Source organism: Cariama cristata, unplaced genomic scaffold (genome assembly GCF_000690535.1).
Source record: "Cariama cristata isolate BGI_N322 unplaced genomic scaffold, ASM69053v1 scaffold25989, whole genome shotgun sequence".
Taxonomy (NCBI): Eukaryota; Metazoa; Chordata; class Aves; order Cariamiformes; family Cariamidae; genus Cariama; species Cariama cristata.
The window spans coordinates 3,655-22,988 of NW_009637921.1; the positions used below are offsets into that span (position 1 = coordinate 3,655).

The 19,334-nt window shown below is 36.2% G+C and overlaps 1 protein-coding gene across 1 annotated transcript; it reads right to left on the reverse strand.

Annotated features, from left to right (window-relative positions):
* Window positions 1–369: 369 nt before the first annotated feature.
* LOC104168077 (transient receptor potential cation channel subfamily M member 3-like) lies at window positions 370–14,398 on the reverse strand (the record flags this gene model as incomplete). Its single annotated transcript, XM_009708534.1, has 4 exons — window positions 370–494; window positions 3,765–3,978; window positions 13,438–13,642; window positions 14,319–14,398. Coding segments are annotated over 4 exons (624 nt in total), but the record flags the coding sequence as incomplete, so codon positions are not given.
* Between the last annotated feature and the right edge of the window lie 4,936 nt (window positions 14,399–19,334).

Sequence of the window (19,334 nt, forward strand, 5' to 3'; positions counted from 1 at the left end):
TCTGAATTTAACCAATGCATCATAGTATTGTTTCAAGATAAATCAGACTTCAAGCCTCGCAAGCAGTGTTTTCTGAGGCACTTTTCAGGGTTCGCAATGTTCTAAGGATGAAACTTCAACATATTTTCAAGAAAAGAATTTAAAGAAATTTCTTTATAATTTACTTTTAAAGAATGTATAGTGCAGGAATTTTTATTGTTGCCATGTCAAAACTGCTATCAATCATAATGGAAAACCTGTGTATGTATTGATTTTTTGCTGTAGACATTAATTCTATGAGAAATTGTTAAGTGAGGGATGGAGAGGAAAGGAAAAATAACTGGAAGATTTATATATATTGAAGGTGATCTATGTCCATATAGGGCTTACATCTTTGCCAATCAGATCCTCTTGATTTTCCACAATCCCCCAGGGAGCTATACCAATGGTGCAGATCTTCCCTCGAGATTTTGAGGCATGATCTTTCAGTGCATCTCCAACATGCCGAATGACTCCTGGGAAAGAAACAGCATAGAATAGGAATTCATAATTATGTCCTTTTTGTTCATTATAGTATAGACTTAGTATAGAATTCTTTTTTAAGGAATATCTATTCATATACTTACAATTAACTAAAGCTATCAATATATTCCTATTTATTATTATTATTACAGTAATACTCTAAGTCCATTTTATCTAATCTAAAAAATATTAAATGAAGTAGCAAGAAAAAAATTACACAGCTCTAGAAATTAGAATGGAAATATTGACAGCTGACTGTAACTTGTTTTCACAAACATACATGCATGCAAGCATTTGTATCCTTCCCAAGCATAGAAAGAAGCACAGGAACTAACATCCCGCCCCCAAAACCACCCAAAAAGTGTAGCTCACACACAAATGTTCCCTCTGTCTGAATAAAGCATGGAAATGTGAAAACATCATTACACTACTCTGTAGTCAGCTGTTCTACCATTCTTTCCAAACAAACTCAGTCACATGAGGTACTTTTCCAGTAGAGTATTAGAAAAGCTCCTGGGGATCAGTGAGAAAACAGAAATTAGTACAGGAAGAATGACTGCTCCCCAACTCTCTTAAGTGCTTTCTGGTAATGTCCCTTGTATGCTTTAGGCCAGCTTTGTCAGTGTTTCAATGGTATCTCTGTGCAGAGGACAAGTGCCATTCCTCCTTCCTCTTCATAAACCAATTTTTTTACCTGTGTATCAATAACTATTTTTGTGATGTGGCTGCACTGAAGCAGACCTGTGGATTTGCTGCGGATGTTATCCATTACTCAGTTTCTGTGTTTGCTTCTTGTTCAGATTCCACACTTTCAAGATAACTGGATTGGAATTACAGCAAACACAATAGATGTGATTTTAGCTGTAGCTTTTCTGCACCATAAATGAACATGTAAGAAAAAACGCCCACAACCTAACAAATCCTCTAAGTCCTGGAGTCTAATTTCCTTCCTGTGGTGGAAAAGGAAAAAACTAAAACCCTGTACCCGCAATCAGATATTAATTAAGCTATGATCCGGCAAACCAAAGGATTCAAGGCAGACAATCTGCCCAGACCTCAAAAACTTCTGTTCTTTAGAATAATCAGCTTCTGGCATGACATGAATATTCAGAGCAACTTTTTAAAGTCATTTAATAGTCATGGTTACAACCAGGTATGCACCATCCCTGTAACATCACTGATTCTGAGTCCAACAGCAGTATTTCAGGATTTTTCAATTATACTTATCCTTAACAGAAATCTGATTTAAAAATTCATCATCAACAAACAGACTGTACTCAGAAATTCTCAATTTGTACAATTTCACGTAGAGAAATTTTCACCTACACGGTTTGTAATCTCACCCCTAGAACAATCAACTGCTTTGCTCCAGAAATCAAAAACAGCAATAAGAGGTAACTGATAATGCAGAACTGTTTCTGCAATTATGTTTTTAAACTAACACACAGCAACTTGAACTTCATTGTTCTGTCTAGGTAATTTTTGATTACAGGAAAAAAAAATCTTTTTTAGCAGTAGTTGTGTTGACTTTCCTGGTTCATTTGCATTGTTTGGCATTTGCAACTACGATGATTTGAAAAATGGCATGAAGCAGTCGCGCATTTGCCAAATGCAAATGTTATAATCAGTCCTTGTTTAAAAAATTTCTGTAGTTTGATTTATACAGTTCCTGTGGTAATCCATTGCAATGAGTGTACAATATCTACAGTTATCTAATGTGCTTTTAACTTAAAATTTGTATCTGTCTTTGCCATCATCACTACAAGAGTATCTGCCAAGTAACATAACTAACACCACAGTACACAGGTCAACATTTAACCTGATTCTCCCAGGCAACTAGTGACAGGACACGAGGGCATAGTCTGAAACTGCACCAGGGGAAGGCTCAGCCTAGAAATGAGGAGGCCTTTCTTCACAGAAAGGGTCATTAGGTATTGGAATGGGCTGCCCAGGGAGGTGGTGGAGTCCCCATCCCTGGAGGTCTTTAAGAAAAGACTGGGTGTGGCACTTAGTGCCATGATCTGTTTGACATGGTGGTGTTAGGGCAAAGGTTGGACTCGATGATCCCAGAGTTCTCTTCCAACCAAATCAATTCTGTGATTCTGTGATTTTCTTCCTTGTTCTGCAGAGATGTATGGGGTATTACATATGTGTGAGGCTGTCTATCTGCCTAACACTCCAGAAGCTATGCCTCTTCTTTGCTAATTGTATTGCTGCTGTCATAAAAATGAATATTGTTTCAGATTTGATGTGCTCTGGAAAATAAAAAGCCCAAGACTCCTATTAAATGTTCATATTCAAATATGTAGGAGCTGATCCACAATGCACTAAAATTAATGCATGATAGAGTGATTACAATGTTTTCCATAGACAGTAAGGGGATACACTCTGTGGGATTACTAAGGTAACGAATTATAACCTTGTTACTGCAGTAAATGAGAACAACATAGGAATTTACAAGTATATGTTCTAGCTCAAAACTTTTTGCATTTATCTCTAGCAGAACTCTTTGACTTTCCGCAGAATCATTCCTCCTTTCTGCCCTCCTTCAAGGGGGGCAACTGGGAAGCCACTGCCCAACCTTTTTTATCTGGAGAACTGTTTTGCAGCTTACTCCCAAAACCCAAATGCTGCCTCCCAGCAGAGCTGGGCCAGCTGCTATCTTGGGTCATTAGGACACACATGTAGTATGTTACAGATGTTCTTAACTTCGAATAGAAATGGCAATGTTATTGCTTTGGCTGCAGGAGTAATAGAAAAAAAAATAGGTCAAGCTGCCTACAAGAAAGGGAAACTGATACTTATTCATAATAAAGTTTTCCATCACATCCACAAAAGAGAACCTTTTGTCCTTTCATAGTTTGAATCATCTTATAAGATAAAATAAAGGTCTTTTCTGGATGAAAATATTTTCCATTTTATGTAATAAGAGTTTGACTTCTTCAGTTTCTGGTTAGTAGTTTCTCCCTGTAGCTTACTGTTGATCTTATAAAGTCTTCACTGGCAATATACTAATATAATTGCCTCATAGAAGGCTTTATTTTCAGATCCCCAGCGTACTTTTCATGCTTTAGCAAACCTTTTATTCCCTGGTTGCTGCCAGGCTGGTATGAACTCGGCATTTTCTTGTTTGCACATAGTAGAGCCAACACCCATAAAATAAAACATGGAATGGCTTCTTAATCTCATCACTCCTAGTTTTTTTTTTTCTGTGGTGAAATCTCCTAGATGCCACTGTACTTTCATTTCAAAGATGCTGTTACCTGTGTTTACTCCTCCAGTGAATATCCACGCTCCAGTTGTCATAGCAGCTTTAATGAGGCCTTTTCCAAAGACTTGCTTGAGTTTTGGCTGAAGTTCAAAATTCTGAAGGCCCCCGTGCACAGAGATGAGAAGTTTAGGGAGCTCAAGCTGCCACTCTTTGGTCATCAGGTGCAGAAGAAGGTCGGGCTTTGTGTCAAAAGACACACGTACATACTGCAGAAATAATGGCAGTAGTAGAGAAAAAAAGATTGGTTATACTCACTGGTTCCTAATACATATGATCTATCCCCTCAGAGTACTGAAAAAAGGCAACCTTTATGACAAAATCACTAATTGCTAACTTGCTGATTTTTCAAAAGTTAGGAAACTAGGAATAATGGAACACGTGCAATTTACAGACTGATCAATTTTCCTTTATTTAAGAAATTCAGTCATTAATTGTTTCAATATGTTTAGCAATGCTTGAAAGATAAATGTCTTTAATTTCTGGATGCAAAATCTGGAGCAAAAATTTAAGTGGTATGCCAAAGATGAGCTAGGTAGTCAGAATCACAGTTGTGCATTCGCTTGTATCTTATTTTCAAATTAACAAAGTCAAACTCTCAAAAGGGAGGAAATAACAGAAACAAGCTCCATTCAAGCACACGTAAGTTTAAATTGAGCAGGACTACTAGACAGGTACTTTTCAGATGAATGAATGATAACTTATGACTGACAGACTGATTTGTATAGATTCATGAATTTGCCTAACAAGGCCGAAGACCCTAAAAATGCTTTGAAACACCTTTACACATTCCCAACTCCTGTCTCTTCTGTGCTACATCTGCAGCATTTTGCCCCAAGGGAGATAATGCCTATCTGTGTGTGCTCAAAGATAACAAATGTCTTCAAAATTTCTACAGCAGTACCATGTTGCACACATGCCTGTCTCATCCTGACAAGCCTTCCTCTCTGGGCTCTTTCTCCTGCTGTTTCTGTTGCTGATGTATGAAGAATTTCACAAAGCCCATGACAGGGCAGATGATACTTTTTTGAATTCAAGTTGTATAGCAGAAATGGGCCTTAAGAGGATAGAATTCTTTCGATGGCTGGTAAGGTCTGGAAGGACGCTCTTAATTGAATAAAATCAGTTATAAAAAGCCACTTATCTGTCAAACTTCTGTTTGAACCAATGCATGTAGAGTTACTTCAGTAGTCTTTCCCTTGATGGGTTGTCAGCACAGCCATGAGGTGTATAACATAGGTACCTTTGCTTTCAGCCAGAGGAATGCCTACTTCTAACTTACTTATTTTAACACGCCAGGTAGTATTATATCCACATATATTATGTAATCATCTTATCCCTTTTAAACACACCTAATCAGTGTTTCTTGCCGCAAGATTGTTCTTTTTTAGTAAGGCATATGACAGTAAAGTGGACTCCTTTCTAGTTGAGTAAGAAATAAGGACTTGACTTTTTCCAGAAGAAATTGATAGAATTAATAGACAGGTTTCTTTGCAAGAATGGGTTGTTGCACAGTGAGCAGCCATTCTTAATACTTCTGGAAGCAGAAGCCCATTTGGGCAAATAGTCACAGGGAAGCAAGGGGGGCACAGCCAAAGTGAAAGCTGAGGAAGAACTTGGGAATGTACATTCACTCCAGTGCATTAGTAATGTTCTCTGCAGCAGCCGGGCAAATTCATAACAGCTAAAGGACAAAGAACATACCATATTCAAGTCTGGCAAGAGCATAATGTACCCCCGAGTTTATATAAACATGAACTGCGTCCTCAGTAGCTATCCATTCAATTTTCTGCGTGGGAGTTGAGAAAATCTTACATGGCACCTGATCCCACTGACCAGATGGGGAAGCTAATAATTTTGATTAGGATTCAAGAGCTGTCAAAGTTTTAACACACCAGAGGGGTTGTGAGGAGACTGGTCCTTATTCCCTTTGCTCTGCCTTTAGGAAGAGCTGAGGTTGCAAACGCCAACACCTTGTTAAGGCTGCAGGCACTAACTGACGGACAACAGCCTTCAGGGGACCTACATGAAACCTCTGCTGGTCAAACTATGGAGATTATATTTTATGATCACTGGTACCTTACTCTGTTTTTTGGTGAAGACAAACCGGGATTTTTAAGATCATTAAAGTGAACTCATATTAGTAATGGCCATACAAATTTGCTGAAAACAGAGGCCACTGCATCATGATATTAAGATGAAGGCAGAAATGGCATCAGATATGTATTATCTAATTCAGCCAGTGACTGTTTTTTTTGAATGTATGACTCCACTGTCCCTCCCTTCTTAAGCCTATGTATTAATTGGTAAAAATCTCTTATTTTCTTATTCACTAAGACCTCTGAATTTCAATAAATATAAATCTGTATAGGGAATCACAAAGTTAGAAGAAACATTTTCTTAGGTTTATTTGAAAAGTAGACATCTTTTATTGCAAACAACTGCTTTTTCTTTACACTGCAGGCAAAACCCCTCTATACTTCCAATAAGATTTAATTTTATTTTATAAAGAGGAAATTTCAGCAAAAATAAATCTGAAAGTTTTGTTCACATAGATTAAAATTAAGTCATCATGGATAAGCTTTACTGTTTTAGAAGTGCTTTGAGAAGGGCTATGGTGCCAAACATCACAGGTTTTCTTCTGTGCATAGACCTCAATTTTTATGACTGTCTGATTCATTTTTGCTCTTACAGAGGCCGTTTTCAGTTTGGTATGCTTGGGATTACTCTTTTGCCATTACTTAACATGTTAGTAGTAAGTACAAGAGAATTCCTTTGTCATCACTTTCAAAGTATGCATTAAATTATGAAAAAACATTTTTAAGGCCATTTTCAGTTTGGTATGCTTGGGATTACTCTTTTGCCATTACTTAACATGTTAACTAGTAAGTACAACAGAATTCTTTTGTCATCGCTTTCAAAGTATGCATTAAATTATGAATAAACACTTTTAAGGCCATTTTTGTCCATATTAAAAATTCATGTCTTTCAATCTTGTAGCAGAATATTCGTCCTTTTCAGTTTTTGTTTAGAATCTTAACGAGTATTTCTGCCGTTCCTCAATTCTTTTGCTATAGCCTCCAGAGACAGATTTAAAATTTAAATATAAATCTAAGCTAAACCACTGCTGTTACCCTGAAATGCTATCTCTTGTGTATCTGTCAGCTGCAGAAATTACCAGTTCTAATGGCAAAAGATTTAGCCCCTTCTTTATGGGAGTGGCGTTTGGATAGGATGCAAGACTTCAGTTGTTATGTTATGCACAGCAGGGCAAAGATAGGAAGCAAAACTACAGTTTTGAACCACAAAATCTATGGACTGACCTGACTGACATCAGTATAACACTGTGAAATGATAAATCATCAAGTTCAAGCTGTCATGCCCATTTGATCCCCAAACTAGCAGAGAAGTAGTCAGCAAGGATGCCATTTGATGCCAATAGTTGTTTCACTTTCTTATTAAGTGGTTTCCTAAAAAATAACTGTGCCTATCATCAGTCAAACAGCCAGATTCTTGCAAGTTGGACTCCATTGACCTTGGGCAAAAATCAAAGTTCCTGAGTGGTAACATTACTACTCTGTTACTCATGCACAGCTGTCTCATTAAAGTACATGGTGAATGATTGCAGATAAGAGTCTCAGTTAATAAAATAGAAAGATTCGGAATTTTGTCGTATTTCTTCAGAGAAAATCTCTTCAGAGAACATTTTGTGACCTGCAGTCTAACGTTGTTCTTGTTTCTGTTTGATGCATGCAGGTACTGGGTGGCTATTTCACCTACTTTAAATAAGATTCCGTCACTGCAGACACTTCTCCAAGCTAAAGACTGATTCCTTCAAAGTGTGATCTTCAGATAAAAAATAGGTCTGATGAAATTCTCACTGAATTCAACAGAAAAATTGTCACTTAGACTGAAACTGGACTGGTTCCTTTTAAGTTAATATTCTTTTTAACATCTTAAGGCCTTATCCAAGTTGCACCAAACAGTCAGTGGAAGGACCCTCACAGATTTAAATGAGCTTTGGATAGATGCTTTTCTGTGTCATTTCCCCTTTTTCTCCATGTATGACACGATCTTTTAAATTCTGTAGATGTTCTTTAAGTATTAATTTACTATAACAAAAAAAAATGTTTGCTGCCTTTTTCATGATTTATGCAAGTTACAGGATTATGTCTCTTTTTTTCCTCTCAAAAGCACTGATGGCTTTTAGGATCCTTTTCATACAATTTTGATAAAACTCAATATATTTTACAAATAAAAATATACCTTTTTATGTGGCTAATTTCCAAATATCCCTACCAAAGTATAATATTTTGAGGATCTGAATATTAGAAAGTCTGTCTAAGAAACTGTTTATGTATATTGGAATTCTACTGTTGTTCTTTCCTGTTTCCATGCACCATAAGAAATGTTAAGCTTGTAACACTGAAGTAAACTTTATTTCTTCTACAGCTGCAAACATTTGGTGGCTTTTTATTGTGTATATTAAATGATCATTGGAATGCATTCAATTAGGAGGAATGTATTTAACTCACTAAAGCTTTTCAAACAGTCATCTTCCACCTAACTTGAAAAACCATGATCAAAGATATTTCAGTTCTGTAAAGAGCGGTCCTTTAAAAAAAGGTTGATATGCAATCCAGGCACACTAGTTAATGAAAGAATGTTAAGGGTTTTTTTGTGTGCAGAAAGGCAGATAGTAAATTTAAAAAATTGGTTTAGTTTGGTCACAAGTTCAATGCAAAATACATCACAAGATTGTCTTAACTGGTCTGCTAATGGCCAGAATATGGTTTTGAAATTGTTCAGAATATTGCTCATCATTGGAATGGAATCACTCACATTAGTTTGATAATTGTTTTCAGAGTTAGGGTAATAAATTGACAGTATATAGATGGATAAACTCATCCATATTATTTCTTAAAAAAACTCATGTAAGCAGATCACATTTTATTAATTTTCCTATCTTTCTTTAATCCACTGATTTATTCCAAAAGCTGTTAATAAAGTTTACCTATCTCCAGATCGTCTCAGATATTTTTACAGTTGTCAAAATTGAAAATGTACCATAAACCCAATGTAAATGTTAAATGTGTTTCTTAAACATTAATGGGGTAAGCCACTTCTAAAGAAAATATGAGACTGATAGAGATCTAAAAACCACAGGGTTGCAGGATCATCTGTGGTTAGATGAAGACTGAAAGAAAGGCGTTTTTAGTAACTGATCTCATTAACCAGTTATCTAATCTTGGCTATATGTTTCTATACAATCTGCTGCACCCGCAGCTATTCACATTAGTGATTTAAGTAGCTTAGTGCAACCCTGCTGAAGATACTTTAACAACTCAATGGTATTAGCAAAAGTCATGCTGTTTGAGAATTTTTGTTCTCTGTGGCTGTGGAAATGAAATTAATAGCACAGTCAGTTCTACTGGCAACATGTAAACCTACATTGTCTTTTCTGTTTCATTCCAAATCCATGTGTTCTGTTATAATTTCAGTGTAATTCTCATTTTCACAGCTAAAGATGCCACTGTTAATTGTCTGGTGGCAACTGATATAATGTTTTATCACTGCATTTGTAGCTTGCAAATATACATGCAAAGTATACATATATTTATCATCAAGTTGTATATATATTATTAAAATCTAATTCTGTTACTGCCAATGGAGGAAATAGTTATCTGTCAGTCTTAAATGCATTAATCTATTCCATTAATTAACTACCAGTTTCCCAGTTATAAATCTGAGGTTACTGTTTTGTTGTGGTTTAACCACAGCCAGCAAGTAAGTACCATACAGCTGCTTGCGTACTCCTGTCCCCGCCCTTCTGGTGTGTTGGGGAGGAGAATCAGAAAAATGTAAAACCCATGGGTTGAGATAAGAACAGTTTAATAATTGAAATAAAGTAAATAATAATAATAGTAGCAGTAATAATAATAATAATGATGATGAAATGTGGGATTCACAGGGAGTGTTGCAAGCGACCTTGAACAACATAGCCTTGAAGGAAATAGTCTGAGAAAGTAAGTAATGAAGCAAGCGCAGAAAGGGAGCTGAAGATAAAAATGTTTTGAAGCACAGCTGTGAGACCCAAACTAGAAGACGTGTCTTGATTAACAGCACCAATTAAAAACTTAGCTGCGGCGCGTGGACAGCAGGGGTTAACCAATCCATGAACAAACTAGGGTGCGTGGACAGCAGGGGTTAACCAATCCATGAACAAACTAGAGCGCATGGACAGCTAGTGAATCTATATAAGCACAAACTTGTAAACAATAAAGGTCTTTGGTTTTACCCGCGCCAGAGTCCGTGAATCAATCCCTACAATGAAAAGAGAGATAACAAAGAAAGAGAGGGGAATAAAAGCCAAAGGAAAAAAAAAACCCAAGTGATGCCCAATACAATTGCTCACCACCCACTGACCAGTGCCCAACCCATCCCTGAGCAGAGATCGGCCCCTCCCAGACAACTCCCCCAGTTTATATACTGGGTGTGATGTTCTATGGTGTGGAATGTCCCTTTGGCTGGTTTGGGTCAGTTGTCCTGGCTGTGCTCCCTCCCAGCTTCTTGTACATCTCCTCATGGGCAGAGCATGGGAAACTGAAAAATCCTTAATTTAGGATAAGTGCTACCTAACAACATCAGTGTGTTATCAACATTATTCTCATACTAAATCCAAAAAACATAGCACTATAGCAGCTACTAGGAAGAAAATTAATTCTATCCCTGCCACAACCAGGACAGGTTTCCATTAATAAATCCGATCTCATTCCTTGTAGCCTGATTCAGAAAAATTTACTAATTTTGCTGTTAGCACACACAAGATAATACTATTCAGTTCTGTATTTCCCTTGCTTAATGATTTTGATGTGTGGGCATCTATTTCAGGAAATAAAGTAAGGAACAGGTGGTGAATTTAATGCCAAATTCTTCCCCTGGGCCTTTCCTTGATGTTGGTCAGGTTGCTAAATCTTGCTGATTTATAGCGTTATTGTATAGCCAATAGGTACAATATTAACCTACCATGACTGTCAGCAAAAATCAGCTTGTGTGCTATAGGGATATTTGATATCCAGTAGCTAGAAAATAATTAAGAAGCATATCTTTAGAAAAGAACAAATATCCATTTATCATGTTTTCTCCCTTTTCTCTCTCTCCCCCTGCCCCTGTTGATGTTCCAGCTTCTCTGCTTTTGGGTTTGCAAATATATTGTCTGAACAAGAATGTTTCCAAGAATTATTACATACTTGTTCCTCTTTCCAGGCCTTATTTTTCAAGATATTTTAAATGTTCTTTTATCCCTTCCTCTGCTGACAAAATTGGTCAGTTGCTTTGACTGACCAAACTCTTGGCTTTCACAGAAAGTTTTTGATTCAGTAAATTTTATTTACTATGGGAAAGACTCTGTACTCAGTAAGTTCAGAGATAGGAGTTTCATTCTTTCTATTAATAAAACTGCAACAACTAGTTAGGCAGCTTTTTGACTGTAATCCACCTTAAAATAATGTTTGGGGCTGGAAATATGACCATAAGGACACCTTCACACTGTTTTCAGTGACAAACACACCACAGTATAACAAAGCTCTTCATGCTGTTTCCATTTTTTAAAAACGCACAATTATTCCTAATTTGTGTTTTAGTCCTATGAAACATGTTTTTCTCATTGGTGGTAATCAAGCAGGACATCCATGAAAGAGATACTTAATGAATTGTTTAATTTGAAGCACTTTTCCCACTGGTGTGCTGATTGAATTTCTGGAGCTTTTATAAACTTCTTTAATTCATGAAGGATTTTGTTGTTCCTATGTTTCAGGTGGGGTTTAATGACTATGAATAGATAGCAGATGCACCTATCTTCCTGATTCTAGTACTGTCAAAATAAATCCAGAATTTTTCCAGCAATAAATGTTTTGTCCGTATTCATCCCTAAGTTTTAACTTGTTGTTTAGATCTCTCAGATTTTTGACCTCTTTTTATCTTCTTTTTTCTAAATTCTTTATGGTTTCATTCCTGAATGCACTCTGGGACAAGATTTTTCTTTCCTTCATGTTGACTTCCAATTTTATCTCCACAGTTTCACTTCAACTACATTTCTTTGAGCACACAGCATATACCTTGGAGCACCTCCTGTTCTCTTACAGTACTGTTCTAGGACACCAGAATCCCAACAAACACCAGAAATCCTCTAGAGAAATTGGTATCAACAGCTTCCCTAAATCCTTCATCATATCTTGGCTGCCCAAGACTACTTTTGTCTGTGCAGGGTACTTCATTTCTTTATAGTGACATTCAAGTATGTCACTCAAAAAACTCTAGTGATTACTTTTTCTCATAAAGACAGATTTAATGCAAAGTGTCCATACACAGTTAATAGCATGATGGTTACGATATCTCTGAATCTTTCTCAGTTTTGGTGAAAAGCATTCTGCTTTGTTCCCACTCCTTGTGAAGATACCAACAGCATGGTTTGGTTCATTTCAGGGCTGGGGGAGGTGTCAATTTATTCACACTAAACAAATGTTATTTACTGAATCAGAGTCTCTCTCTAGCAATGGTCTTGCAGATTTTTAGGTGATTGGTTATCAACTGAACATAAGGTATCTGTGATACTCTCAGAGAAATGATCTAACTTCCTATCTGTTTCTTGGTGCAACAATGTTTTCTGGTTCTCTCAAAAGAAACCGTCTATCTGGGCAAACCGAACCATCCACTCGAGTAACCATTCCATCTCCAGCACCTGTGCAGCCAACTGAGGAAAATATCTGGCTCTTGCTAGCGTAGTACCTGAGCTCTTAGTTATCTCTAATCCATCTCGTATCATAACCCATCTGAGAGACCTGCTGGGAAGAATTCAGGCAAAGACGACTGTACTGAGTTGCTGGGCAGATTATTCTGCAGAGCACCTGGGGGTTCTGCTTCTGCACTCACTGCTGCCCAAAGCAGTGTCTTGGCTACAATGTGCTAGGTACACAGCCACCTTTCATTCCCAAAGTCCCAGATTCTGCAGTTTAGACAGAACCAAAGAGATTCTTCCTTTCATGTAGTGCCACATAGAAGAAATTCATGCACAGGTTAGTGTGGGTGCTGGCAACATCTCTCCAACTTAGTGGAGCAAAGCCTACAGATTAATCTGCTTTGGTATCACTCCATAACATTGTATTATGATTAAGTGACTTCCTCAAGGAAATCTGTGGCATAACAGGGACTTCCCAGTTCTTAGCTTAGACACGTACTGGGCCTCCTATTTCATTGAAAGACGAACCAGTAAGTCTAACTAATCTATGCTCCAATATATGTCTGAAGGAATATTATAAGAAATTTGGTATATTTCAAATTTGTCAGCCTTGCAGACACACCCAGCAATGGAAAACCCCAGTTGAATTCTGAAGTTATTCAGAAAAAGAAGGATGGCTAGCCATTGGAAGAAAATTGAGATAGCAGCACATTAGCATGTCTTCAGTCTTCATAAAGGTAGCCCTCTTACACTGCACTCCAGCTTTTACAGCTAATTCTGTTCACCAGCTCTTTGGCACATGATACATAAAAACATATATAATGGTCTAAATAATATTTTAAAATGAAGTTAAGAAAGAATGCTGTTTATTCTTTGTGAATGCCTTTTTTGAGCTAGCAGCATTATTTAGCTAAGATAAAAACATGGTTACCATGGCTTTATTGGAGTGGCCTCCTCCTTGGAACTCAATGGTTCCAAAAGCGTCCGTCGGGCTGAGCTGTGTGTGCTTGCTGATGGACCACTTCTCCGACTGGATGTCATTGCGAGTAAGCCTGCTTTCATTTTTCTCATTCTGAATAACGGAGATGCTTGGAGTCAGTCCAACATGCTGACCTATTAGACGCCCACAGCAACACCTATGACATTAAACAACCAGAAAACTTGAGTCATGTGCATGTGTTAACTGAATAGGGAAATAAACGATCTTAAATGGCCTACAAATGTTAACCCCCACCCCCACCTTTTAAACTCTGCTGACCACTTTCCTGCTACCTGAAGCCTTTGCTTGTGGAAGCAACATAGTACAGATATTACCATTTCTTTCTATGATCTTGTTTATTTTGGACTCTCCTATGTTTCAATAAAATCATACTTTGTTCTAAGTATGTGTAAAATTAAGTTAAAGAATGTTTTCTGCTGTCTTCAGATGACATTAGGCCAAATAATCAGCTTTCGCATGGACTAGCAAGTATTTTAAACCAGTAGCTCATTGCAATTATTTTCTTTGACAGTATTGTGTATCATGGATCCAATTTAGGTAAATATTCAAGGCATTGAATATTGAAAGATAAGAAAATTAAACATAGATGCTGATCTACCTTTCCTTTGTCTTTTTTTTTTGGATGAAGTGAGTTTTGAGATATAAACAAATAGTGCCCATAGGAATCCATCACTCCAGATGTAATTCAACCACCTTCTGATCAAATAAGTCTTCACAAACTATTTATATTCATACACATATGTATGCACACATATATATACACATTTTCTTGTAATTGACTTTCATTTTTCATACAAGTAGCATGCATTTACCTATGGGGGTCTTTGGTGCTGGGTATGATATGAACACATTCTCTCTTGTAAAATGCTCTTTCTATCCATGATTTCTGTGCCTAAAAAAGAGAAAGGAAATGCCATGAACTCTGTTTGCTTGTGAAACACAACTTACACTACAACTGAAGAGAAACTTCAAACATAAAAGTTCACTGACTCTGCAGATATGCAGTGCACATTTTGCACAGAACAAACGTTTTCCATTAGAACTACATCTCTCTTCTAGAGCTAAGGACTCAATATAAGCTCTTAGAATTGTTTTCATATTCACTACCCAGATGACTTTGATGCTGTCGTCTATATTCTCATAGCAGGAATCATTGGAGAAGAATTAATTCAAACTGTAAAGCTTTCTGCATGGTAGAGAAAAACCACACCTTTTCATTAAAAATACTGAAAAAAAAATCTATTTCCATTTTAGTCATACAACTAAGTCAGCTCTAATAAAAAAAAATTCTCAGAAACCAGAAAATAAATATATCGTTATAAAACCTATAACACCATGATTCCAATGCACTTTGAAGAGTACTGAAAGTACTGTTTAACATGGAGTCAGAAAATGCAGTTTCATATGTGGACATCTTAATGAGAAATTAAAAAAAAAAGGAAGATCTGTTTCTGAAACAAGGCACAAAAAGGTTTGATACATTAAGAGTCAGATGATCAGCTGATGTAACCTCTAAAATTGACTGAGTTCAATTAAGCTATACCTGTTCATGACACTCAAGATCTTCCCCCACATATTCGCAGGAAAACAAGTAACTTCCCTCAGCGTAGTCTTTAATTTTCAGATACACAAGAGATCTTTTTTAAAGAAAGAAAGAAAAAACCTCAAAATAACAAACAAGAGACTTTCAGAGTTCTGAAATCTTTTTAATTATCTAGACAGTCCTTACTCCATATAATATGAATTCTGGCAAGCTCTTTCAAAGATTTCCCCAGATAGAATTCAATTATTTCATTTAATAAAGAGGTAATTGAAACATTCCTTTAAAAATTCATTTCAAACAGATATATTTTATAAAATGTAATTAAATTATAACATTACCTATTTAATTGCACAGCATAAACAGATCGATGAACTATGAACTTGACAAAGTTATCTGAGACTTAAGTAATGTGAAATCAGCTTTAGATAATTTAAAGCAAATCTGAACATCTTGCCTCTATTAAAAAAGAAAATATGAAATTGCCTTTATAACATTACCTAACTAATGTTACCTATTACTAAATAAGACTAGATAGTAACCTATCTAAGTACTATCTTTACTAACTAATGCTACCTTACTAACTATCTAATGTTACCTTTTGTCAACTTAATCTGTATCCTGTTTTTCATGTTTAAACCCAGAAACTTGGGTTTCTGGGACTTTTGAAAATCATTGTCAATTGGAAATTTCTTGGAGTCACTGAATGTCACTAGAATTAACTATAAAGTACTATAATAAGAATTTCTAGCTACATTCATTACCTACCACTCTCAGTACATGAAAAGTTATTATTTTGCTTTTTTCTCAGAAGATAATCCCTTATTGGATCTAGTGGTCACTGATGTTACATAACAATATTTTATCTTTGCTCTACTTGCATTTTTATTTGAAAAATCTGCTAGACTTCCTATTTTGTAGGAATGGCAGACACCGTAACATGACTTTTACAGTCAGGAAAAAGAAAAGTCTATTAAAAACATTAAATAGAACTGTATTTGATTGCTCTTCCTTACTGTAGCAAACAGAAAGTTAATATATTATAGAATGTGAGGCAAGGTTTGTTTCAAGTTTAAGCGAAGGACAGTTAAATAGAAATTCTGAAAAGTCTAATAAAGTTTTGCTTTACATAGGAGAAATTACCTTGAAGTTTGAATTTATTATAACTTCTAAATGCTTGCAAGCCTATGATGCAGTCAATAATATCATCATCATCATCATTACCACAACATTGTATATTATACAGTCAAATCAGCTTAGAAGTCTAGTGCATCATTGAATAATTTCTCAATTTAGCAGTCTTTCCAGGCAAAGAAAGGCTTTTCATAAACCAACTTTCTAGAACTGTCAAGCCCTCCAGAGTGAACTTTATGAACTTCATGTGACCTTTTTACTGCAGAACTTTTGAAGCTAAACTATGTGGGAAAATTAGGGTTTTTCTTTTTGTTGAGTGTTGCAGAGAAATAAAGGAAGTTACAATTATTATTCAGGTATTGCGACGCTAATATTTGAAATTACATACTTTACTGTATGGATCACATATTCTTGAGATTTCTCCCCTTCTAGCTCCAAGAGTACACAAGCTTTCTGTATTGCCTTAAGAATGCACACACTGGAAAGAAGATGCAGATTTATGAATCCCCTTTGTTGTATATGTGTATAATATGTATATATACAGATACAGTAACTTTTTGACAAAAGGGAACACTTACAGAATAATGCCAGTTTTATCTTCATGCTTGTTTGTTTTAACACTAAATAGATGCCTGCAATGTCCTTTATCTTCTCTGGAAAGCATGAAAAGGTTTTATAAGCCAACATTTCTTCCTGGCATCCAAAATCAGTTCCTACTACAGAGCTAACATAGCATATTATTATCATTCATGTTGCCAAGACTCCCTAAAAATATCCTTTATTAAATTTCATAAATTTTGAATACTTTTCTGTAAACAATTTACCCTAGTGAATTTACTTACTACATATACCTAATATATATTTTTCTAAAGATGGCCACTAATTCAATTTCTAATCCAAAAAAGGTGCCATAACAGGTATTTCACTGAATATTTTTTTTCTTTAGGTATACAAGCAGGCTTTCAAAACCCAAGAAACTGACATTTAAATTTTGTTTTCCTACTCTTGCTCATACTATCTTCCCAAGTAGAAAAGAAACCCAGTTATGTTAAATATAATAATAATTTTCTTTTGAATTGTCATCATACTTCTTCAAATGTAATATTGCAAAAAACCCAGTCCAATTTAAAAAGTCCTTTATTCACACCAGGTGAAATGACTTTCCAGGTTTTAGATCTCAAACAATATACCATCCTACCTGACAGAGTCATAACATCAAAATACCCAATTTACTAATTTCATAATTCCTTGTCATTCCAAACTAAACAGAAAATATCTAGTTTCACTGTCCCATGACAGTCATCTTTCTGTGACAGAGATCATTTGCAAAGAAATACAAGATTCAGAGGTGTAATAAATTATATTACTTGCTGAAGAGTCTTCGTTACGAAATTAAAATAACTTGAGGAAATCAACACATTCATAACAAAACAGTCTGCATTGAACTCTTGTTTATAATGTGAATTAATAAAGTAGTAAAAAGCTTAGAAAAGTATAGCAAAGTATTTTCAAGAATAGTAGAGCAAGAAGCTTATCTTTTCTTTCTCTTATTTCATAAACACTCCTTCTGTAATAATTCATATGACAATTTAAAGTCCACAGTGAATTCCTAAAGTACATGCCCTACTTGTACTTGGATCTAGTTTACTCATAGCTTAGATCTCCAGGTTAAGTCTCTCTCTTTATTAACTTAGCTACAAAACCCCACCAAGAACATTTTTTCTCCCTCTTCTTTACCTGAGCATCAAACTTGGTGTTTAAGTGTGTCCCGGAGTAAACTCTGCTGTCCACGTTGCCCTGCTGCCGGTCATCACTAATAACACATTTGCGACTGTCCCCCAAACAAGGCGCTCAGTCCATCCGTGGTGCAGAGATGTGAGTGCAAGCAAAGCCCTTGCACCCATTAGCTGCTTGGAATGTGCTACTGTGGGATTAACCTCGTTAAGGGTTCGGTGGACACTCACCCGCAGCCCCACAACACCGCTTGGTTTGAACATCTAATCTGACGCCAAAAGAAAAACAAATCCCCTGAGAGCTTGGATTTAACTGGCACAAGCCTTGACAGGCTTTTTTTCCCCTCTTCTTTCCCCCCTTAGAGAGCAAACTTGTGAAAGTGTGATAAGGTGCTCTGAGCTCTTAAGTTCAACCCGGGAAAACAAATCCTTCAAAAGAAACAGTGTACTAAACTGGAAAGAACCTGAGCACATAAGAGAGATTGTTAATCTCTGAAGAATGAAACCAGTGTGTTTACTGGGGAACTGTGAGAATCTATACACAGTTGAAATATATTGAAATTAATCAACAATGGCATTTTTCCAAAGAAGCTGGGGTTTGTCACTGTTTCTCACCACAGCTGCTGTACTGTAGTGAATATAACTTTTCAGAAAGTCACAACATAAACCTTTGTCTTTCAGAGACAAGTAACTGCATTGTTTTCATCTTAATTAAAAGTTAGTAACTTAAAACAAAACTTCAATGTTTACAAATCTGGGGACTACTTCTTTACTGTACCCTCTTGATATCAAAGCTGAAGAACAACCTTTTCATATAAGCAACATTTAGATTTTTTTAGCACATGGCAATTATATGTATTCAGTTACTTACTTCAAGAGTTTTCTAAATATAACATATATTTACCCCCCCCTCCCCCTCCCAAGTTTGGATGAATTCCTCTCCACTCCTACATATGCATACATACTCTCCTTTCCTTTTCAACAAGGATGCATCTAATGCATGGAAAACATTCTGCATTCTGTCCACCATTCTGCACTGATGAATATACAAGCACTAAACTATTTTGTGTGTACATTAGCTCTGATGGGCCCAGGATGGGCAAAGCTAAGCATATGCATCAACTTCTAAACTTCTTATACCATCACACATGTTGAGGCGCTTCTGCTAGGCTGGCTAATCCGTGAGACTTTTTTTCTCTCTTGGTTCCTTGAGTTTGTGTAAAATAGATATGTGTATTTTGTATGTAATGTATATATGAAGTATGTACATATACACACTCTGTATGCATATATATACACACTCTGTTCCAGCAAAGTTATGACCTGTAAGATTTCTCTACCACACAGTTCAGAGTGACAGAAACCATGTGCACATCTTGTGAGATCTCTTTAGCACAGGATCTGACCAAAGATGGTTTATG